The 25312-nt window shown below is 39.5% G+C and overlaps 2 protein-coding genes across 4 annotated transcripts in view; one reads left to right on the top strand and one right to left on the bottom strand.

Moving 5' to 3' along the window:
- The window catches only part of LOC133445577 (ADP-ribosylation factor-binding protein GGA1-like), a 13159-nt gene extending 8212 nt beyond the window's left edge, over nt 1-4947 (top strand). For both annotated transcript variants that reach the window (XM_061722910.1, XM_061722904.1), the window contains 6 exons: nt 18-61; nt 288-478; nt 643-896; nt 1695-1864; nt 2873-2983; nt 3208-4947. In XM_061722910.1, the coding sequence (XP_061578894.1) occupies nt 18-61; nt 288-478; nt 643-896; nt 1695-1864; nt 2873-2983; nt 3208-3318 (881 nt within the window). In that variant the 3' untranslated portion in view covers nt 3319-4947. The remainder of the gene's footprint in view (nt 1-17; nt 62-287; nt 479-642; nt 897-1694; nt 1865-2872; nt 2984-3207) is intronic.
- LOC133445592 (probable ATP-dependent RNA helicase DDX17) lies at nt 4357-25312 on the bottom strand. Of its 2 annotated transcripts, none has more exons than XM_061722919.1 (13): nt 25058-25312; nt 17726-17882; nt 17489-17585; nt 17041-17174; nt 15352-15417; nt 15123-15264; nt 14738-14898; nt 14444-14616; nt 12803-12913; nt 11625-11686; nt 11447-11506; nt 8308-8550; nt 4357-7478 (listed from the first exon to the last, which is right to left on the bottom strand). In XM_061722919.1, exons 1-13 carry the CDS (start codon nt 25099-25101, stop codon nt 7027-7029), a joined length of 1902 nt encoding a protein of 633 aa, XP_061578903.1. In that variant the 5' UTR covers nt 25102-25312; the 3' UTR covers nt 4357-7026. The 2 variants fall into 2 exon arrangements, with proteins under 2 accessions (XP_061578903.1, XP_061578908.1); XM_061722924.1 differs by having other exon boundaries at nt 8311-8550.

Raw genomic sequence — 25312 nt, 5'->3', positions numbered from 1 at the left:
TTTTTTTCTGATCTCAGGATTGAATGTAACGGACAACTGTGACTCTGACAAACCGTCTCAGGTGTGAAATAAGATAATATCATGCATGTTTGTGTTGAAGCCACTGTTTGTAGAATTTGCCATAATGCAGTGGGACGTTGGTAAAAAAAAAAAAAAGAAAAGACTGGGTAAAATCTGCTTAATTGTTTGAAATCATCCAGATAGATTTGGCACTGAAACTGTCATTTAAAATGTATTGTATCCTGTACACTTGACATACAGAAACAGACTCCCTGTTTTGTTTTTAGTCTTTGGATATCACAGAAGCATCTGCGTCATGTGTGCCGGCTGCAGTGTTGCTCCCAGCTGTGGTCCAAACCCCACAGGTCCCCCCAGGGGCGGGTCCCGCCGCCCCTCCTAAAGCCATGGAGGAGCTAGAACTGTTGGGGAAAACACTGTTACAGCAATCTCTACCTCCAGAGAGCCAGCAAGTTAAATGGTAAGTGAAACTAACTCGACAGGCTAAAGGTTGCATAACAGGAGGAGGTGTGGTGACGTTTATCCTCGACTGTGTTTATAGCAACCGACTGTGGGGAAATTCTGCATCTGTTGGCTAGCATGTCACATCAGTTTTTTGTTTTTTTTTGGTTCTTCTTCATGCAGGGATAAGTTCCAGCCTCAGTCTCGAGTTTCTTTACGAGACCTCCAGGTCAAGTCCGGTTGTAAGCCTGTTTCATCATCCAACTCCTCGTGCTCTGCTCCTGCTGCAACGTCCAACACGCTCATTCATTCAGAGCAACTTGATGCCGTCCACTCCAATCCAAGTCTTGCTGAGAAGGGCTTGTCGTCGGCAGCTGACCACTACGACAACATCTCTCTAGCTGACGTTATGGTGCCTCTGGAGTCGATAAAACCCAGTAAGAACAAGAATCAAAGCAAGAAAAGGCTGGGGGATGGCTAATTTTTCCTCAATGTAAAGAGTTTGACATATTTGGTTGTTTCTTTCCCCTTTAAATTCAGTTTTTCTTTTCCAAAGGTAGTTGTACTATACAACTTAAGAAAAGGTGAAAATCAATGACACGACCTCCACACTCAGATTTCCCCTTCAGGTGTCACTGTAACAGTCGAGTCGGCCCTTATTTAAGAAATGGATTGAATAAAGACACATTCTTTCACTGTTATCTCCAAATTTACATATTTTGTAATTTGATATAAAAAAAACGTATTTTGACATCGTGTCAGAAACCTCTGGGCCAACAATTGCGAAAGTGACTCCAAATGATCTGGTGACTTATGTCACATGTCAGTCTGTTTTGATTTGACTAGTTTATCAATTAGTGAAAAGAAGAGACATTTTCAAACAGATGACTGGACTCATGGACATGTGGAGCCTCTGGGTGTGTTCACTTTGCATTTCACCAAATGTGGTATCAACCTCATTAAACTGTTTAACAAAACAATTAAAACCATTAAATTCGATTTTTGCTTTTCTTTAAGAATTTTATCAGTTAATCAAAGCAAAGTGCCGTACACAACACAACTGTTGGGAGCTGTAGACTAGAAGGTTTTCTCTCTGGTATTGTCAGTTTCTACTTTTGAGACCATGTGTGGAAAAATCTTGTCCCCAGTGGTGCTGTTTCATCTCTGCAAAGGTCAACAGAAGAGGTATATCTTTTCATTTCTTTACATCATCCTGTTGTTCTCATGTGTTTCAGGTAGTTTGTTACCAGTGACTGTATTTGACAAACACAGTCTTCGGGTGTTGTTCACCTTCGCCCGGGACTGTCCTCCTTCAAGACCTGATGTTCTGGTGGTGATCATCTCCATGCTGTCCTCGGCCCCCATTCCTGTCACCAACATCCGTTTCCAGGCAGCTGTCCCCAAAGTTAGTGCTGTGGTTGTTGGTTTTTTTAAATAATTTAAAGCTTTTTCACCTCCAGGTCTGGCCCTGGGCTACATGCCAGGCCATATAGATATTTAGGTATAAGGTATGGAGATTGTTTGAAACATTTTGCACTACAATTCTGCTCCTCACCGGTGGAACAAACTTCCTGTAGACCTGAGGTCTGCTCCAACTGTCAGCTCGTTTAAATCAGGCCTGAAAACATTACTGTTTACTCAAGCATACTCTTAAATTAAACTTACCTGCTGTATTCTACTGCCCTTATTTTTAACAGATTGTGCTTTTTATTATTTTACTTCTTTTCTTATCATCTTATCCAATCATATTTGTTATTTACTGTCTAATTATGTTGAATTATTTACTGTCTAATTATGTCTTGCCGCTTTTAATGTCAATGTAAAGCACTTTGAATTACCTTGTGTTGAATTGTGCTATATAAATAAATTTGCCTTGCCTTGCCTGACAAGGTCTGAACATGGGTCTAACAGTTGTGCAAAATGTTACAGTAAAGCACCAAAGATATAAGACCTTGTAACAGTATTTTCAACTGCTCCCATCTGTTTTTCTGTTTGTTTTTAAACACTGCTTGCTTATGTTAAAATGAATTTTGATGGCAAAATGACTGCATCATTTATGTACATGAACTAAAAGAAGTTTCAAGGTGTGTAGTGTACCTTTTTTAAATATAGTAGTGACGGTGTCTTTAGGGAAAGTTAAAATAAATTAATACAAATCTTTTGGTTTTCCTTCCAAATATGTTAAGTGCCATTGAATCCTCCAAGACACCAGTTTTGCTATAATGCTGCTTTTTCCATAAGCTTAAACGCATGGAAAAATATTTTCTCAACCACTCCACTTTTAGTGCACTACTATGAATTGTTTTGGTGAAGCAAGAAAACTGTCACTCTATAGTCTAGTCTTTTTCACACATAAAAATCAGAAATTGCAACCAGTCTGTTGCTTGCTCTGAAACGGTTTGTGTTTTTCTAGGTTATGAAGGTAAAGCTGCAGCCTCCCTCCAGTACCGAGCTCCCAGCCTTCAATCCCCTCCTGCCTCCAGCTGCTGTCACACAGATTCTGCTCTTGGCTAACCCTCACAAGGTACTTTAGTCTGCGATCATGCTTCATGCTCCGACTTGTTTCATATATTAGTTTCTATTACTATTAATATATACTATTCTTCCACTGCATATACTTGAATACCAGAAGAGTACAAAAACAATTGAGGAAAGAGTAGAAATTAAAGAACACTTATAATTAAAGTATTTTAAGTGTTCACAGCAACATGAAATAAACTGATTCCAACTGACATTTGTCTTTTTCAGGAAAAAGTGCGCTTGCGGTACAAACTAACTTTCAACCTGGAGGACACGTTTCATGATGAGTCCGGTGATGTCGACCACTTCCCTCCTCCAAACACTTGGGGGACCCTTTAGTGAGAAGAACCGGTCTCTCGTCATCCGATATGCTGCTTTCTTTATATTTAGGCTGAAGTTGTCCTTCAGCCCCGGCTGAGGCAAGATTTCCACTCAAGTGGTTTCAGACTCTGGTTTGGAAGTACAGACGTGAGAGCAGTTGTGGAAACCAGTTTACCTTGTGCCTTCTTATCCTCACATGTCTATGTTGCTGAGCTGTTGCTGATTTTTCTTTTCTTCCTGCAATCATTCCAGTGTATTGATATGAAACCAGTTATCAGAAATGATCAATACAGCAACTCCTGTGATATTAAATTGAGCCTTTTAAAAGTTGCCAATTGATCCAATTTACACATTGCTGATCAAGTCCAATCTCATGCATTTTTTTTTTTTCTCTACCAATTATCCTTGGTTTTTCCCTCAGATTTAAAATATCTCACCTTCTACATTTAAAACCAGCACAAAGGTTTTCTCTTTGAGCCAAATCAGTTTAAAGTATTAGGAATTAAATTGAAAATGCTGTTACCAAATCTTTCAATCTTTTGTTTATTCAAACAATGAACATGTACATACTTTTTGTCTTTGTCTTGTCGGGGTATTATATACGTGAACTGTAGTGGGGTGGTGTGCTCATCTCTCAGCTCTGATGACGTGTTTTTTGCAGCACATACATTGGCTCCTGCCTGTTGCCAGCTGGGACAGGCTCCGGCAGACTTGTGTGACCTTGAATAGGATCCAAGCGTTTAGAAAATGACGGTGGGACAGATGATAGGATCATCATAGCTGGAAAAGCACAGGTGTGACTGATGCTGAATACCAGGACTGTGAACTGTAAGGTCCTGTTTTGTGTAATTTTATTTTCATCCAAAAAGGACTTAATCCCCATCCCCTAAAATTTAATTGTTATTTACGTCTGCACTTTTTGTATGCTTACCAATTTTAAACATCATCGCACTTTTGTTTTGCACAAGAAAGCATTTTATTTTACATTAAATTTTCATCACTTCTCTTTTTTTCCGACTGTTGATGAACCCACAAAATGAAGTCCTGAGTTTATGGCAAAATGTCTTTTTCCTCTTATGTTCTGAGATGATTTTGTTCCTCTTCCCTCTTGTTTTGTACACGTATGTATACAAATTACTGTTTTAACATAACATGTCAACGACTCATTCCAATATCGACAGATGTTAATTTGAGCAAAGATATATGATCACCTCTCAGATTCACAAAGATGAATGTGAGACTAGTGGAATAAACACAACTGAGATGAATCACCCAAATCTGCTTTCAGTAGTCTTAAATATCAATGTGATTCCAGACTTTGTTCCACATTAACTAGTATTGACAGAAAATTCATAGCGCTATATTTTTGTTGAACCTAAATGTATAATTTTACAGTGTATTAAATTAGTAAAATCCAGATTTTGAATACACCGAGAGACAGTTGTATGTTTACAATAAGAATTGTATAAATATGTAATTTACTGTACATTTCATTCCTAGGGAGGTGAAGTTATTTGCACCCCCTACTGTTAATAAAATCATTACATCATTACACATAACCACAAATGAAAGCACTCAAAATACATTCTCCTGGCCCCAAACCAAGACCACACTGCAAATATATCTGAATAAAATAATTTATAAAGCTCAAGAATTTGCATGATGTTTTGATAAGTTTATTCAAGAAAAACACCACAGTGAGCAAGAGAAACTAAAATGTAATCTACAATTTTTATTGAAACAGTACTTAAGTTTTGACTGACTACAACACTACAGGAGATTGTATACAAAACATGCACGAATAAGTATCTAAATCTGGTATAGCTCCTTACAAAAAAAGGGAAAAAAAGGAACTATGAATATAGTTAGTCACAAAATGGATAAATGTACCAAAACAGCTTGAAAGGAAATTAATAAACTTGTTTAGCTTCAAGGAGTCTGGAATGTAACTATAGTGAAAGTCTCGACCCCCAAAGGCCTCTAACAAAATCTAGATGCAACTAACTTCGACTCATTGAATGCAATTTTGCATAATTTGACTGGGGTAAAAATCAGCTTGAAATTGACCCCAGTTCCTCCCTCATGGTTCATGGCAGAGGACAATGAGAGAGGGGTTGATGGTGTTGACAGAACAATTCAACATCTGAGGTGTAGGCGCTTAGATACTGGCATTTCTTTGGGGAGCCCCTTCCCCCTTTTGCTGGTCACGATACCGGTATGAAGGAGCCACTTTCCAGAAAGGCATGAAATGAAATCCCTTCTTCTTCCCGCCTCCATAGATAGACCAAAAGGAGAGACTGGTTGTGTATGTAAGGGCCATCCCCCATTTCCGTAACTGAGAATTTAAAAACTTTCAATTTTGATCATGTTTGACGTGTGCCGACCATTGTCGTAAGAACAGAGGAGTCGCACTTCGCTCCAGCGATGAGCAGCTCTCGTAGTTAAAACCCGCTCACAAATGAAACAGCATCTGGTGAGGAAAACCCGGACACCTCCAGCTGGAGGAGATGCAGCATTCTTATTTACTGTACTGATGCTGTACATGCAGCTGAATCTGTCTACACTGTTCAAACCTTCCTGGTCAACTCGTCTTGCTTGGGCCAGTATGTGAAGGCCAATGGTGGCCCACTGTTACGGAAATGTTACAGAACGCCAGTATGTAAGCGCCTTGTGTCAAACAGAAGACACAAGCCCTGACCTCCTTTTAAACACTGGAGATCACGACCATAAAGAACAAACAAAGTTATGCTGGATTCATGCGCCAGCTTTGCAGCAACGCAGGTGAGAGAGTCTGTCTGAATCTTCTGGGCCATGCTGCATCATTACGGCCTGAGATGATCAATTCTTTCCATAGGCGATCTGGTTTTTGGGTGCGTTCTATTCGTCAGACATGCAGGCAGAGAAGTGAATTTCATGGTTGAAGACAGCGATACGTTTTCCCCTTGTCTTCTGATGTGAGTCCAAAACTATGGGCTTTTACTGTAGGCTGACCTCCATGTGAAGGTCATAGGCTAGACCAGGGGTCGGCAACCCGCGGCTCTAGAGCCACATGCGGCTCTTTAGCGCCGCCCTAGTGGCTCCTGGAGCTTTTTCAAATATGTTTGACCTTTTTTTCCTTTTTTATTTTTTTTCCTCTTTTTTCCTTTTTTTCTCTTTTTTTCTTCTTTTTTCTTTTTTTCCTTTTTTTCTCTTTTTTTCTTTCCTTTTTAATCTCAACATTTTGACTTTTTTCTCAACATTTCGACTTTTTTCTCTGTATTGTACTTCAACATTAATCTTGACATTTTGACTATTTCCTCGCCATTTCGACTTTTTTCTCAAAATTTTGACTATTTCCTCGACATTTCGACTTTTTTCTCGACATTTTGACTTTTTTCTCGACTTTTCTCGACATTTCGCCTTTCACCTTCATTCTAAGGCTTATACAAGACTTTTCATTTTTTGCGGCTCCAGACATATTTGTTTTTTGTGTTTTTGGTCCAATATGGCTCTTTCAACATTTTGGGTTGCCGACCCCTGTTCTAGACTCTAGCAGTGTCGCTGCAACTTGATTGGCTGGGGCATGCATTGGCGTGGTAAAATTGAAAATGCTCTTTTGATGGAAGCAATGCACGCAATTCACAATTAATTTTGGCAAAGGCTTACATCACCCTATTTAAAGTCTATGGAGATGGGCGCAACTCATGGACCTAACATTGCCATGTGAATCCACCATTTACCATTACTTTAATTCCTGGGAATTCCTGGAGCTTGAGGACAAGGATAGGCATACGGTGCTTGCCCCATGAAGCCCATGAGTGAGGGTTGTGATGGAGCAAACTGCTGCCCCATTAGAGGCTGCAGCCCCCCTGGTAGGGGAGCCTGGCCAAACTGAGCCTGCAGTGCGCCGGACTGATCCTGACTGCTCCCACACTGACCTCCACCGTGGGAATTGTAGTTTCCGCTGTTGCTGTAATTCTGGTACTGGTCTGAAGCAAGGTTGTAGGTGTTCCTGTCATCGCGACCCATGGATCGATCGCCGTCACGGTTGTTGCGACCGTCACGGCCAAATGCTTGGCCGTTACCCCCTCCGCCAGGATGCATACGCCGATCACATACTTCCTGAAACATTAGGTTAGGGTTGTTGGCGCTGCTGCTGCTGCTGCCGCCGCCGCCGCCATGGTAACGCATTCTACCACCTGGGGAAAAAAACAACAACAACACAGCAATTAGCATCAGCAATTGGAACTAGGGCTGTTCGATTTTGCCCAAAAATAAAATCTCGATTTTTTTTCTCTCAAAATCCGATTTTCGATTACGATTACGATTATTTTGTGAATTGACAAAAGGCAAAGAAATGATTTCAAATATGCTGTTTTTTTATTGAACATTTGCCCCATTGGGCTTTAAGTGCAAACTTTGTTCTTATTAAACCAAAAATGAATGAATAAAGTGCAAAACTCTGTAAAATAAGTTGAAAAAAGTTTTTAAAAATATAATAAAATATAAAGTTTTATCTCTGAAAAAAAAAAATCAGCAAATCAGCACTTGCAAACATACAGTAAGTTATATTTCCAATTAAATAAAACAAGACATTTTCTAATTAAACTAAACTGGGTCTTTGCATGCTAAATAATAATGCAACCCATGAAGGAGGTAGACGTGTGTAATGTCAGTCATTACATTTGTTATTCACATTTGCAAGTTTTTTGCAAGGAACACGAGCCGGTCTACCGCATCCGGCTTGAGGGATGCCCGGTGGCATGTTACAACGCCCCCTCCTACACTAAAGAGCCTCTCCCATGGGGCACTTGTCGCAGGTATTGAGAGGTATTTCCATCAATCATTAATATGGTATCAATCATTAATATGTGTGCAGACAAGGTAAAAAAAAAAGTGAAAAATCGATTTTACGATTTTCACGTTTTAACATCGTTCTAATTACATAATCGCGATTACGATTTAAAATCGATTAATCGAACAGCCCTAATTGGAACTATAATATTAGTATGAAATAGTCCTTCCTACCGCCGCCGCCGCCGCCGCCCCCTCTGCCGGAACCTGCGAGCTGAAGCAGTTTAGGATTGACGTCTTGCCGAGCTTCCTGGAGCACCCGAACCAGATGTCGGGCCTGCCGCAGGTTTCCAGGTGTGAAGAAGGTGTAAGCTGTACCCGTGTTGGTACTGCGGGCTGTGCGTCCAATACGATGGACGTAATCCTCAGAGGAGTTGGGATAGTCATAGTTGATAACGAACTTGATATCTTCCACATCTTTTGGATAAAGAGTAATTTATTTTAAGACATCATGGTGGGGAGGGGGAGGGTGAATCTATTTTTTACATTATAACACTAACTTACCTGCTTTATCATATACTATACTAATATACTTTATTATATACCGTATTTTCTGGACTATAAGCCGCACCTGTATATAAGCCGCATCCACTCTATTTTTAAAAAAATAATAAAAAAAACATATACAAGCCGCATCCGCTCTATTTAAAAAAAAAAAGATATGCAAGCCGCAGATATTTATGTTGTTAGATTAGATATTTACTACATGTACAGAAGGATTTTGAACTGTAAATGATGTACATGTTTGTACCTAAATAGATCTTTCCTAACAATGTCTTTCAACACGGCAGCAACTTTGCTGATTAAAACGGGACAGAACCAAGAGAAAATAACCGCTATTTATTTATCTATTTATCTGTTTGAAATCTGCTTCTACCTACTTCTATCTGCTAAAGAAGAAGTAGCGTATTCTTCTTTGCATTTATTTTGTCTTAGTTTTTATTCTAATTCCGGTTAGCACTCCCCCTAGCGGTGGAAGAAAAATCCACAGAATAGCTGCACCTTTGTATAAGCCGCATGGTTCAAAACCTATGAAAAAAGTAGCGGCTTATAGTCCAGAAAATACGGTACTCACTTTATAGTGTCTACCACAAAGATTTGAAAAGCATTACAGCAACATTTTTACCGGTCAAATGTACAAAATAAACCAAGTGACGCTGTTTGTCATTCCTGACAGCATCAGTGTCTGCCGTCTCCTCTCCATGATGGCAGAGGGAAGTCATTAAACCATCTATTACATAGAACTAATAGTGTGCTATAACTATTATATATATACATATATACATATATATATACACATATATATACACACACATTATACACATATACATACAGTACAGACCAAAGGTTTGGACACACTTTCTCATTCAAACAATCGGGGATGTGTGTCCAAACCTTTGGTCTGTACTGTATGTACATTTTTTTTTTTTTTTACTTGAATATGAGCCCAAAGGCAATACCTGGATGTATGGTGAGTTTGTGGAGAAGTTCAGAAAAAGGGGTGCTGAGGTACTTACCCCCTTCATGTTGTTTTTACAAAAGTAGTCAGTCCCCCCTGATCAGTCCTGGTTCAGAGGGAGAGGCTGAAGGAGAGGGAGACGGGACTCCTCCCTCAACTTCTGCTCCCACCAGCAACGTCAGACGGGAGCAGAACCATTAAACCCCAAGAGACAGGCGCAGGCAGATGTGCATAGATGCACATACACACACATACACCCAAGCACACCCACACACACACGCAGAGGCTAGTTCTGTTGCTCTCTCGTTGCGTTGCAGGTCCCTCTTCAGAGCCTCTTCAGGACTGGATCCAGACGAGCCCGTCTAACTGTCTCTCCCCTGTCTGTCTGTTTTTTGAGACGGACTGATGGGCAGACAAACTCAGGCTGCTCCCAAGGAAGGCTCGTCGGATTTATAAACTGACTACACTGGGCAGGGGGGAACTTGTACGACTAAGAATAAGGACTTTAAACCCTTCTAAACCTAACAAAACCTCTATTTTAGCAAGACTGAGGGAGCAATGACAGCAGCGCAGACTGTTACAGCTGCCGTGTGCTGCCAAACCCTGAGAGGAGAAGAGGGGAGAAGAGAACAAGGATACGGTCATCGAAATTTTAGCAAGTTAAAACATGTTACTCAACGCCCCTCCTCAGATTAGCCTGCCAACAGATTCAATGTGAAACTAATCAAAATAGCCTTTTCGTGGCACGATTTAGCCATTATTGTTCTACAGTTACTCTTCTGAAAACCTACAGAAGTCTGCAGTTTTGTTCAGCAAAAATGTGCAACATCAGCTACTTTGTAATTACATCCCAAGGAGACAAAAAAAGAAGGTTTTCGTCCACACACCATTCCCTCCAGGCAGTGTGCCCATGAGCCCCACTCCAAGGAAACTTTTTCATGGCAGTAAAAACAAACCATAGACCATAAACCCAGTGGATCAGAAGGCCTGAAGCCTCCAACATGGAGCCATCATTCAATTAAACTGCCAGATTAAAACAATAAACTCCTTAAATCAATACATTTTACATCAACACGGTCATTCTGGGTCCACTTCAGTGTATTTTCATACACCTGGTTAACAGCAGTAAAACAATATCTACCACTTAATATAAAATTTGGTGTTTGGTGTTTACTCTTCTGAAAACCTACAGAAGTCTGCAGTTTTGTTCAGCAAAAATGTGCAACATCAGCTACTTTGTAATTACATCCCAAGGAGACAAAAAAAGAAGGTTTTCGTCCACACACCATTCCCTCCAGGCAGTGTGCCCATGAGCCCCACTCCAAGGAAACTTTTTCATGGCAGTAAAAACAAACCATAGACCATAAACCCAGTGGATCAGAAGGCCTGAAGCCTCCAACATGGAGCCATCATTCAATTAAACTGCCAGATTAAAACAATAAACTCCTTAAATCAATACATTTTACATCAACACGGTCATTCTGGGTCCACTTCAGTGTATTTTCATACACCTGGTTAACAGCAGTAAAACAATATCTACCACTTAATATAAAATTTGGTGTTTGGTTTGATCTCATCGGAAGACAACTCTGCTCATTTTGTGATATGATTGATACACCTAATAATAAAAGGATAATAAAATCATAGATCTCAACCTTGGTTCTCAATGATGTTTTACTGAACAGGATTTTTACCTATTGGTTAAAAGGAGATGAGGGAAAAAAAAGATGTCCAAATTGATTTAAATGCACCAACATTATTACTTACATCATTTTACTATGAATGTTATAACTGAAAACAAAGAAACAAATGAAGATTCAGTATTGTGAATCAATAATGTGTGCACAGACGTACCCAGGCCACGAGAGGCAACATCAGTCGCAATCAGGATGGGGGATTTGCCACTTCGAAATTCTATTTAAAACAAATTTAACACTGAGGATTCAAAAAGGAACAAATAACTGACAAATGAAAAGTGACGAAGCAAGAAATGAATGACAAGAAAAGGAAGGATAATAGTAACTCTTCTTACCTGCGAGTGCCCAGTCTCTTTCTGGCTGGCTTTTGTCTCCATGGATACACATTACTGGCCAACTACAAAACAAAGGCCGATTACTGTCAAATATTCTCTGAGATTTTCTTTTACCACTTTTTCATCAAACATGGCATGTTAACACTGTATAAAAACCAAACACCGGTGGACCAGTAGATAAGATTGGATAAAATAAGACAGGACTGAGACTATAACGGCACTTACACTGCATTTTATCATGTTTAGTTTCACCTGATCATTTTCTTCTGGTGTAACTTGCTTTTGGATCTGCTAAATGTATTGTAATGTGATGATATATGACAAAGTCAGCAGAACTTATAATGTACTCTGATTCCACAATGTTGTTAACAGCATTGCTAAGGTGACTATGAGCGTTATCTTCTGGTGATGCTCATATGATACGGGCTTAGCTGTAAATTACCTGACCAATATTTTCTTTGTTGTAAATGAGTTAATGAGTGTTTATTATTCTGCTGTAGCATTAATGCAGCTTTTATTTTGAAATGCTTTAAACAACAATGATTCAGCAGCGGTGCTGCACTCCAGTGTGCAGAGAAAAGGTGTGCTACACTGTGAAGCGGGAAAAGGGTTATTGTAAAGTGGGATCTTACACTGAAACAGTTACTTAGCACCTGGTTTATGGAGGAACATTGGTATTAGTGTTTTGTAGTGTAAATGTATATGTATTCATATTCCACGGGGCATTCAAGTTGCTGTTAAGTGTAACGGTTATGTTTTTGGCCATTAGAAAGGCACTATTGCATTTTGGTAAATTACTCATGTCATTAGTCAGTACTGTAAAGGCAAAGTTTTACTTGATTCAGTGTTGTTATACAAGCTCACAGATAGTTACAATATGATATATGTTATTGAATTTCAGAATACGAGGTAAAGAATGTCAAGAATACAATGTAATATTTTAAAAGGTAAAGATGTCATGCATGGTTAATTAATAAGGCAAAGTGAGTTTCAGAGCCCCGCATGTGGAACTTTATAATCTGTAAACGTATGTCTCTGTAGAAAGAATCGGCTTTACATACTTCCACAATTATCAGTTATTTGATTCAGAATGAAATGACTATGAAACACTTTTCCACTGCTCTCAAAAGCCAGACATGAGGTGTTTTTGACCCACACGTGTGCCAGTAATTGCTCACCCATCACGCTTCATCCTTCGAGTAAGATCATCACATCGTTTTTTAGTCTCCACAAAGATGATGGTTTTCTTCTCCTCTCCGGTCATTATCTCCTCCATCAGCTGCATAAGTCTGTCAAATTAGAAAGATGCTGTCAGAATTCAGCTTTCTCAAAGGATCGGTTCATGTTGTGTTTGCTGTTATTCAAAGCTTTGTATTATTCTGTTTAACTGCTGTGTGGTGCTAGCAACCTCAATTGCCTTTTTTAATTTAATAATATGTCATTATTATATTCTTGTAATTTATGTGTTACGTTGAATTCATTGTAATGTCCAAGGGATTTGATCTAAGTGAAAGTAAATACCATCCTCACAGTTTTCAGCTATTGTAAATTTTCTGTCGTACATTTCATCACTTCCTGTTACCATACTTCCTGTGGAGAAAGCTGATCCATGTGTTACCTTTGATCATCCATCTATCCATCCACTGTCACTATTGTTATGCAACTGTATTTATATGTAACATTTGTACTGTTGTGTATCTTTTTGTTCTACGGTGGTGTTGTCAATGTTGGGTTTATGTTGACACTTGCAATAAAAAGGGACCTTGGACCTTCATTTGTGACTTAAGCCGGGCATACACTGTGCGATTATCGGCTCGTTTTGATCCGATTTTCCAGTCGTGCGACTATTTTTTGGATCGGGACGGATTTTGACCCAATTGTTGGTCGTGCCTCGTGCAGTAAACGGGGGGTAACGACGAGAGATTAACACCTCACGACGAGCTCCCGATCACAAATCGTGAGCTCAAGCGTGTTTGAAATCCTGGTCGCTCCCTGCGAAGGAATCGCACAGTTGAAGCAGCTATGACCCGATTGGACTCATCCTTTCACAGAGACCATGCGCAATCTCTGATGTCACGTCAAAAACTATTATTTGTAGTTTAAGTGTTGAAAATTCACATTACAAATCATGTTTTAATAGCAGAAAAAAAGACCGCATTTCCACGTACGGTGCGGGTCGCCGCGTTACCTACGCTGTATGCTCTGCGTTGGTGTGACGCAGAACCATAAATCAGCCTTCAGTGCGCGCTCTGCGCTGTTCTGAACACTTCTCTTCTGTTGTGCTCATTTTGCTGGGACGTCGGGTCCCTCTGCCAAAACACAACTTTTGCGGTATGCGTTCATTGTTGTGTCTAAAAATGATGCGCAGTGCCCACCCAATCAGAAACGGTACAGATATTTGGGGATTTTTTTTTATATATATAAAAAAATAAAATTATAAAAAAATAAAGGATCCCCATAACCTTTGATCGGGTGGGCAGGACGCAGGTTTGGGTGGACACAACCCACCCCTGCCCCAGAACCGGCCTCGAGTTCCAGTAACAGAGGTCCGACGGGAGGATTATGATCGTATAGTGTGAGCAGACGGGTCGCATCAGAGCATCGGGTCGTACAGTGTGAGAACATAAATCGTGGGCTGTGAACTTTTGAACTCCGCGATCTAGTCGTGCAGTGTGAGATGGGGCAGTCTCAAACGATTTAAAATATTGCACAGTGTATGCCCAGCTTTAGACATACATGTTTTGTGACACAACTCATGAAATAATGATGGCCTAGTGTAATATCACAAATGTACAGTAGGTCACGTTGGCTTTTCTTACTTGTTGTCCTTTTCCGTCTCCATGCAGACATCAACAATCTGCAGGATGTTGTGGTTGGCGCTGAGCTCCAAAGCTCCAATATTAATCTGAATGTATTCTTTTAGGAAGTCCTCCGCCAGCTGGCGAACGTCTTTCGGCCACGTTGCACTCCACATCAGTGTCTGTCTGTCAGGCTAAAGACAGAGAGGTTAACTAAAGTAATTAATGTAATATTTTAAAAAAAGAAAAAAGAAAAAACAAGCAAACGCTCTTGTGGAAATTCTGTGCAGTGCAAAGACCGAGTCTCACTCCTACCCTGATTTGATCAACAATCTTGCGAATCTGCGGCTCAAAGCCCATGTCTAACATGCGGTCAGCCTCATCCAGCACTAGGTAGGTGCAGCGCCGCAGGTTGGTCTTCCCTGACTCCAAGAAGTCAATAAGGCGACCAGGCGTGGCAATGCAGATCTCAACACCTACAGTCATTCAAGATCACCATGTCAAAAACAATACAAGGATACTCAAGATATTAGGTAGTCAGGTTTGTTTGTATAATATTTGGATGAGCAATCCCTGCATTACATTATGAGCCACATCTTACAAGGACAAAAACAAACAACAAAAAACTGTCATCACATTTTGATCACTCTAACTTATACAGAATTCGTCATTATTTGTGTCCACTGACAGCCAAACGCACCCCTCTCGAGGTCTCGTAACTGTGGTCCTTTGGGTGCTCCACCGTAGACGCAGGTGCTTTTGATACGAGAAGACTTGCCATAGTCGTAGGCAACCTGCTGCACCTGCTGAGCCAACTCTCTGGTTGGGGCAAGAACGAGACACTAAAGACAGGACAACAGATTCACAAAGTGTTACTACAAACAATTTGATAAAACAGAAGTTTCAGGTTATGTGAAGTTTGCACTCACTATAGGACCATCTCCTCTCTCCAGGTAGGGCTGGTGGTTAATGTGTACGATCGCAGGGAGCAGGTACTGCAGGGAATTATAACACTAACAATTAGACATTTCATCACAATAACTAAGGAGAACAAATTAATCCCCCACGATCAAATTTAAGTGTTTAATTTCTTTAATTATGACCAAATCCAGTTAACCTCAAGCTGGACTATCAATTAAATTTTATTTATGTAGCGTCTATTATAACACAAGTTGTCTCTCTGTGCTTTCCAGAGACCCAGAACATGACCCCTGAGGAATTATTACATAAACAATGGCTCCCCTAGTGGGAGAAAAACCTTAAACCAAACAGTGGCAAGGAAAAACTCCCCTTTAGGAGGGAAGAAACCTTGATCAGGACCTGGATTATAAGGGGGGGCCCTCCCGCCGGAGGTTAGCTGGGCAGAGCAGGAAAAGAGAGGACAGACAGATGTCAAAAACAATTACTGTAATGTCCAGACTATTGAGCGCACCTGAATACAAGTCACACCCATTAAATTTAAAAAGAAAACGGATTTTTTACATATATGAGCGGCACTTGTCTACAAGCTGCAGGCTAAATGTATAATTTAGCCTGTTAGCCCGTTAAAGTCTATAAATTAGCCGTATCGTTGTTAAAGGCACAAGTTCAAAGCATGTGAAAAGAGTAGTGGCTTATAGTCCGGAAAGTACCGTCCTAATCTTCAATACCAATTCCAGAAAATTACATTTTTATTATAATGTATTGTATCTAAATACCTTTCCCCATATTGTAAGTTACATTATATATTAAAGGAAAGTAAACTTCTCTTCCTTTAATGTGTGTCCAAGCACACATTCTGAACACAATCAGGCAGATTAACAGCAGCTGCCAAGTCTTTCTACCTGATTCTGCTGCTTAACAACAATTAGCCAGCTATGACACATACATATGAAATCATGATAAATCTTGTGTCTCAATGCTGACATATAAGATTTAAAAAGTATTCTGACCCCTCTACTATTAAAACATCAAATGATATAACTCAACAGTCACTCCAAGCTTTAAACAACAGCAGTAATTAACAATAATTACACAGCAGCTACTCATGGTAGCAACAACCAGCCACATGTATGGATTGAAAATCTCCATGAAACCTGTGACTGCAGACACATGAAGAAGCAATTCATTGATCATCCTGGGTGAATCCATCCTCATGACCAGGGGGGAGAGTCCATGTTCCAGCAGCGTAAATGATCACAAATCCTCCACATTAACTCACGCCACCAAGTCTGAACTTCAGCTTAATAATAGTGTTATGCATGGGTGAAACTGACTTGTCATGTCAGGTTTGGATTATTAAAATGGTGTCACAGTGGTGCTTCACTAACTCTAACAGTGGACTAGTGGTGAATCAAAATCAGGAATCGAATTACATAGAGTTTTTTTTTTTTTAATACAATATGGTACCCAAGCAATTCAGTTGGTGCCAGAAAAGTAACATTTTTTAAACTAAACACCAAGGTAGCCTCCTGTTCAAGGAAATTCATGTGTTGGACTTTGTGTTGTTTTCCCCCCCACGTTGTTATTGCTTTTACATTTGGGTTTTCTGCAGGTGCTGAAAGTTACAAAGTGCTGTAAAAAAGGTCGTGACCAACAGAGTGTTCAAAAACATAGACAATAAGAGAGGAAAAGCTTACGGCCAGCGTCTTTCCAGAACCAGTCTGTGCAATTCCCACTATGTCCTTGCCGCTCAGGGCCACAGGAAAACCCTGGGCCTGGATCGCTGTGGGTTCTTTGAAGTTCTGCTGCATCAGCACATCTATCACATACTCTGCCGGTAAAAGACAGGAGACACTCAACATGACAGCTTCACCGTTGGAGTAATGCGTGTCTTTCAATCTTTCTATAGAAACAATAGTAATGAAGTGTTCTTGTAAAAAAAAATGTGATCTATGTAAAACACATGTAAAAGTAAACTGGTTACTTTGAGTAATTAGACAGTTTTGTTTAATTTAAATGAGTCTCAAAAACAATGCACTTTAAGTCTTTAAATACAATTATTAAATTTAACGGTGTTTGCCAATGTTTCCTAAAGCAAAGTTGTGAATGCAGAATTAAGGTCTGAGTAGGAAATGGGAAACTAACGAGGAAACTGTGCCTGGTGAAAAGCAGTCACAGGCTTTGGGCAGCCTGAACCTCTGATGGTGATCTCCTTCCTCCTGCAAAACTCTTCCACTTCAAACTGGACAAAGCAAAAGAAAGAATAACGGAATATAAATAAAGATTTTTGCATAAGTCCAAAATTAGAAAGAAAGTTACTTGTGTTTCCGATTTATAAAGTAAATGACTCTTGTGTTGGGAAAGAGATTTGCAAACATATACCTGTCCCATGCGCTCCACCTCATCATGCTGAGTATAGAAGTCCTTTTCAAATTTTGGCAGCTCGTCCAGGTTCCACTTCTTTTTGCGAAGTCGCTCTCCTGGATTTCCAAACTTATTGGATCCACTGCGGCCGCCCATACCACCCCCAAACCGTGGCCTGAGAGCAAAGATTCAAGATGTAAAAAGTAGTATGGAATCAGCATGCAGTCTTTAGCTGCATGATTGACTTTAATGACATAAAAGTCTGACTAACTGACAATCATTATTGACATTAATTACTGACATGTACATTGGTTCTCATCATGCCAGTGGCTTATTTATAAGTGAATGGTACAATTATTACCTACATCAGATTTCTGGTTTTGTCTATACCCATTGAAAGTTTGTGAAAGTTTCTGCACAATTAAGAATCATCACATATTGTATCTTTACAATATGTATTCTAAAGATAGGTAAAAAGGAACAAATTACCCAAAATACTTAGAACTATAATTGGCCATTTATATTTTTTTAAGTCTGGGGTCTATGTCTGTGCTGCCGAATGATACAGGTGACTTTCCAAATAATACATTTCTCTATTATATTTCAATGCCGATGGCACCAACCCTAACCCACCATCAGAAGAAACTGTAGTACTCTGGGGAGATGTTAGCAACATAATTCCACCCTTTTGCTTTTCCTGGGCCACAACAATTTTTCAAAGTGTATGAAAACAATTCATTCTCGATAACAGGAGGAAATTCTACCTGTCATGATATCTGGCTGTAGGGCTGGGCGATATATCGAGATTTTAATATATATCGATATATTCTCAAACGCGATATAGTACGAGACAATATCGTTTATATCGATTTAAAAAAAAAATTTAAATAAAAAAATAAATAAAAAAAAATGTATGATTTTGATATAGCTTATTTTGTGACAAATTGACTTGAATGTTTTATCTGAGATTTGCACAAATGTTTTGTTATTTGCACAACTGTCAACCTCAGTGGAAAAGTCTGCCTGTTACTGTCTACATTGTATTAATTGCACAGTGTATTTTAATTTAATTGTTATGCAGGAAAGGGATATTTGTTTTATTTTATTCAAGAAGCATTTTTATTCTATATATGCAGGCAGTTTATTTTTATTTCATTTGTTTTATACATTTTAATATTGTGCAGACCTCTGTTAATAAATGTACCTGTGTGACATTTGGCACGAGGCTTTGTATTAAAACTGATTGTTTTTTTAAGGGTTTGCCTCAGAAAAAAATGAAGCTAACAGAGATGCTATGCTATAATGCTTTGGGGGAAACCCCAATTATGGCACAGAAAAAATATCGATATATATCGAGTATCGCCATTCAGCTAGAAAATATCGAGATATGACTTTTGGTCCATATCGCCCAGCCCTATCTGGCTGTACATAAAGTGTGTCATTCCGTAAGACAGGAAGTAAACACGTTGTTCTGGAAATGATTGCTTTGGAGTGGCCAAGTTAAAGATTGTGCACATTACTGTATGGTTAAATCAAATACCCACTTCTGTGTGCAATTCAGACATACTGGATGCTGACTCTTCTATGACCGCGGTGAAGTTAGTTTTAGGTTGGATATTCGACGGACATTCACTACAGATCACAGTTTGTAAAGACTATTGAAAAAAAATTACATTCGATTTTTATTATCATAATATTGCCTCATTAAAAAAAAAAGAGCCATTAAATACTACATAAAGAAGTGTGTTTATTAAACTCCTATAGAACAATAATTCGGTTTAGTTTTGAAGTGAATTGGATGGATGGTATGAAGGATATTGAAAATAAAATGGGGCATTATTTCCTTCAGTCGGTCATTTATTGACGGTCCCTATAGCCACTTTTGCACTAGTATCGGATCAGCCCGGCTCTGCTCGGCGCGGCACGGCACGGTTCCACACGTGTGTTTTTGCACTGCCAGGGGAGAAGTGGGCAGGTTGGGGTGAAGCTGCTGTGACGTACTCGATTGCGCAACACCTTTGTTCATGTCGGTGCTGATGAGAAATCAGCTGGAGCCGGGAGCGGCTGAGAGTAAAACAGCCCGTCTACATCCCTTTTTTAATTTTTTCTCGACAGCCACCAGGTTTATGAACATCTGCACCTCAGAGTTGGATCACCAAACAGACGTTTTGCGCTTTATAATAAAATCGCCGCGAGTCCCCTCGCTCTGACTCCCGCTTCCTGATTCAAACGTCTGACGTCCCCGCCCCCCGACCAATCGGTGGCGAGGAGGTGGTGACGTCAGAAATAGTCCCTGCTCAGCCCGCTTTCAGAACCTCACTGAAATGGTTACAGAAAAAAGTATCGACTTGGAGCGGCTTTACCCGTCTCAGCCGTAGTAGTCTAGGCAGAATTTCTGAAAATGTGCTTATTTAAAGTGCTGAAGGCATTTTGTGAATATTTATAATATACAACATTCCTAGGGGTATTAAAGGGTGCTGAATCCAAATCTGCTGTATATGAAGCTCAAAAATTACCCAAAATGCCTCAAAATTGAGATCCAACATGGCCGCCACCGCCAGGCTGAAATCTATTTTTCAGTATATCTTTTTGACTAAACAAGGTACAAACATGAATTAAATGTACTTTTGTAAGTTTTCCTACATGGGCAATTTGATGCCATATTCAGATTTGAGCTGTAATGTGAAAAAACTGCTTAGATATTGCAAAAATAGTTGTTTTTAACTATTAATAATTACTCAGTTATTATTATTATTATTAGGCTACTTTTACTTACTTTGTATTTTGTTTTGAGGTAAAATGTATCAAATGTGCTGGAATGGAACCTTTGCCATCCCCAATATCACCCCACCCCACCCCCCAAGCTTAGCCTTTCTCACACCTCTCAGAACGGCTGATCAGAAACATGAGACAGCTAACAGGTAAAGTCATGTCCAGTGTATATTTTGATAATTTGACATGTTTTATGTAGTTTAAATAATTGCAGTATATATTTTAGCATTTTTGATCACTAAAAGAAGCCTAACTACCTCATGTTAGTCAGCTAGTTGCTGGGATTAGCTAATGTTAGTGGCTAGCTAACATTACTGGTTCAATGAGCTAGCTAAATTAATACATATCGATGTCTTAGACTTTGCATTCGTATTCTAAGAAAACTCACTCTTTCTTTTAGGTCTGAATTAGTCAATTGGTGACAGAAACCATGGCTGAAGCAATAGATTATACCCAAGAAAGCTTAATGTCCTCGGACCCACAGTTATGCATCATATGCCAGGAAGACAATAAGCAAAATCTCATGACAGTTAGTAAGGATAGCCTCCAGTCAGCTGACACTATAAGACAACTCCGGATGAAATTACATCATGACAATTTCCTAGATGCAACCAATCGACTTACTGAGATACTTCATGGAGACTTGCCTCAGCAATTCTTATGGCATAGGAAATGCCGACCAAAATACATGAATAAACGTGAAATAGAAAGAAAATTGAAGGCAGAATCGAAAAAAGATACCAAACAAAGTTCCTCTGCATCCATCCCAAATCCTCAAAATGTTAGTCTACGGAGCAAAATAGCTCCAATAGATTGGAAGCAGTGTATCTTTTGCCAACAAGATCAGAAAGAAAAACTACATCTCATACAAGAAATGAAAGTCAGCAGCAGAATCCTACAAGCAGCAAAGTGTGATTCATTCTTAAGAGTGCGACTAGCTTGTGTAAATGATCTTATAGCTGCAGAAGGAAGTTATCACATGACTTGCAAAAACAGATTTGAACGTAGGACCAAACGCATGGAGTCACTTCCAAGCACGGAAATGCCATTAGAGTGGATCTGCCAAGAACTTGAACAATCAGCAAAGCAAGCGGATATTCTGGATCTTGTACATGTGTGGGACCGGTACTCTACACTAGCTAATGAGGCTCAATTAGATATACCATCTAGATTTCTAAGCCGAAGGAACTCCTTCAAGGAACAAATAGCTGATCGTCTTCAGGTCATATACGACTTTGTTGTACTGCATGATCAGCCTCGAAATGAACCTCGTACTGTCTTGGTTCCATCAAAATACCCTAACCCTAACCTTTTTAGCAAAACGACAGTTTAGAGTCCTCAGCATTGCACAGGATCTTATGTACACAGCTAGTGGAGACAAGTTCCTCACAATGCTGAGGACTCTAAGCTGTCGTTTTGCTGTGTTATTATCATAATCTTCAACGTCATCCTCCAGCAGGCGCTGACCACCTAGTAACAAGTTGAGGAACATGTACAGACTGTTGGGTATGCTGTCTATTGCTCTATTTTCACTGATGTCTATCCCCTCTTGTTTTGGATGTGAGATCATATCTCTTCGGATCTGCAATGCCACATGGACCATGTTCAGGAACATATCTTGATCCTTATGTTTGAATGTAGGAATGACTGTATGAATATTGGAGGTGTCATCTTTCACCATTGCTGATACTGGAATGTGCCGGTATTTTGATGGAACCAAGACAGTACGAGGTTCATTTCGAGGCTGATCATGCAGTACAACAAAGTCGTATATGCCCTGAAGACGATCAGCTATTTGTTCCTTGAAGGAGTTCCTTCGGCTTAGAAATCTAGATGGTATATCTAATTGAGCTTCATTAGCTAGTGTAGAGTACCGGTCCCACACATGTACAAGATCCAGAATATCCGCTTGCTTTGCTGATTGTTCAAGTTCTTGGCAGATCCACTCTAATGGCATTTCCGTGCTCGGAAGTGACTCCATTCGTTTGGTCCTACGTTCAAATCTGTTTTTGCAAGTCATGTGATAACTTCCTTCTGCAGCTATAAGATCATTTACACAAGCTAGTCGCACTCTTAAGAATGAATCACACTTTGCTGCTTGTAGGATTCTGCTGCTGACTTTCATTTCTTGTATGAGATGTAGTTTTTCTTTCTGATCTTGTTGGCAAGAGATACACTGCTTCCAATCTATTGGAGCTATTTTGCTCCGTAGACTAACATTTTGCGGAGTTGGGGTGGATGCAGAGGAACTTTGTTTGGTATCTTTTTTCGATTCTGCCTTCAATTTTCTTTCTATTTCACGTTTATTCATGTATTTTGGTCGGCATTTCCTATGCCATAAGAATTGCTGAGGCAAGTCTCCATGAAGTATCTCAGTAAGTCGATTGGTTGCATCTCGGAAATTGTCATGATGTAATTTCATCCGGAGGTGTCTTATAGTGTCAGCTGACTGGAGGCTATCCTTACTAACTGTCATGAGATTTTGCTTATTGTCTTCCTGGCATATGATGCATAACTGTGGGTCCGAGGACATTAAGCTTTCTTGAGTATAATCTATTGCTTCAGCCATGGTTTCTGTCACCAATTGACTAATTCAGACCTAAAAGAAAGAGTGAGTTTTCTTAGAATACGAATGCAAAGTCTAAGACATCGATATGTATTAATTTAGCTAGCTCATTGAACCAGTAATGTTAGCTAGCCACTAACATTAGCTAATCCCAGCAACTAGCTGACTAACATGAGGTAGTTAGGCTTCTTTTAGTGATCAAAAATGCTAAAATATATACTGCAATTATTTAAACTACATAAAACATGTCAAATTATCAAAATATACACTGGACATGACTTTACCTGTTAGCTGTCTCATGTTTCTGATCAGCCGTTCTGAGAGGTGTGAGAAAGGCTAAGCTTGGGGGGTGGGGTGGGGTGATATTGGGGATGGCAAAGGTTCCATTCCAGCACATTTGATACATTTTACCTCAAAACAAAATACAAAGTAAGTAAAAGTAGCCTAATAATAATAATAATAACTGAGTAATTATTAATAGTTAAAAACAACTATTTTTGCAATATCTAAGCAGTTTTTTCACATTACAGCTCAAATCTGAACATGGCATCAAATTGCCCATGTAGGAAAACTTACAAAAGTACATTTAATTCATGTTTGTACCTTGTTTAGTCAAAAAGATATACTGAAAAATAGATTTCAGCCTGGCGGTGGCGGCCATGTTGGATCTCAATTTTGAGGCATTTTGGGTAATTTTTGAGCTTCATATACAGCAGATTTGGATTCAGCACCCTTTAATACCCCTAGGAATGTTGTATATTATAAATATTCACAAAATGCCTTCGGGGTTCTGATTTTGTGAAAATTGACCCTGTCTATAGTGCGAAAGCGCAAAACGGTTAGAACCGAGCTAAGGTGATACTAATGCAAAAGCGCCATAAGAGAGACCGTTTCGGCTCCGTAGATAAAGTCTGTCTAATATCCAACTACAACTAACTTGTGACAGTAATAGTAGCAGTTCTAGTAGCAGTAGTAGTAGTAGTAGTAGCAGCAGTAGTAATAGTAATAGTAGTAGTAGTAGCAGTAGTAGCAGCAGCAGTAGTAACATCAGTAGTAGTAATAGCAGTAGTAGTAGTAGTAGTAGTAGTAGCAGCAGTAGTAATAGTAGTAATAGTAGTAATAGTAGTAATAGTAGTAGTAGTAGCAGTAGTAATAGTAGTAATAGTAGTAATAGTAGTAATAGTAGTAGTAGTAGCAGTAGTAGTAATAGTAGTAGTAGTAGTAGTAGTAATAGTAGCAGTAGTAGTAGTAGCAGTAGTAGTAATAGTAGTAGTAGTAGTAGTAGTAATAGTAGCAGTAGTAGTAGTAGTAGTAGTAGTAATAGCAGTAGTAATAGTAGTAGTAGTAGTAGTAGTAGTAGTAGTAACATCAGTAGTAGTAATAGCAGTAGTAGTAGTAGTAGTAGTAGTAATAGCAGTAGTAATAGTAGTAATAATAGTAGTAGTAATAGTAGCAGTAGCAGTAATAATAGTAGTAGTAATAGTAGTAGCAGTAGTAGCAGTAGTAATAGTAGTAGTAGTAGTAGTAGTAGTAATAGTAGTAATAGTAGTAACTTCACCGCGGTTCTTCTTTGTGCTGCTCATTTACTCCTCGATCAAACAAACTGCGTGCCTGTTTGACTAAAGATAAATATTCAAACCCCCAGAAGTCTGTGATCCTAATGTTTACCAGCACCAGGCCGACAGGCCGGCACACTCCTGGATCAACACATAGTAAACACGGGGCCAGCAGCAGCTCACAGCCCTCCCCTGGGCAGACTGTCTCATCTGCTTATTTACCATGATTCACTTTATGATTAACTGTATGATAAAGTTGCAGTAAAGTTCTCAGGCTTGTATGTAACAGCTCAGTAAAGAACCACTGCAGGAGCCGCTGACGAGCTTCTGTTGTTGCTTCTCAGCAAACTCAAGTCTCAGACCAGCTAGTGCTGTAATCAAATGCTTTTCTGTAATGTGTATTCATGTTTAATACCAGAGTGTAACTGCGTGTATGTTTATAATGAGAGCGGTTACCTGTCCCGTCCACGGTCCCTGTCTCCGTAGGAAGATCCTCTCATGTCGACACAATACTAAACTCTGTAGTTGGGATAAATGGCGGCTTGCAACGTAAGCTCCGCAAGAATGAATAATAGATACAGTATAAGAAAGCATTCAACACAGAATATCTTGGTTTAGTGTTGCATATACTGAATATAAACACTTAAAAATAGATTTGTTGACCGTTTGCTACGTGCGTCACGTAGCTAAGCGTCAGCCCCGCCCCCTTTC

This window comes from Cololabis saira, chromosome 1 (genome assembly GCF_033807715.1).
Source record: "Cololabis saira isolate AMF1-May2022 chromosome 1, fColSai1.1, whole genome shotgun sequence".
Classification (NCBI taxonomy): domain Eukaryota; kingdom Metazoa; phylum Chordata; class Actinopteri; order Beloniformes; family Belonidae; genus Cololabis; species Cololabis saira.
The sequence above is the reverse complement of the archived record's forward strand: the minus strand, read 5'-3'. Positions and strand labels throughout refer to the sequence as shown.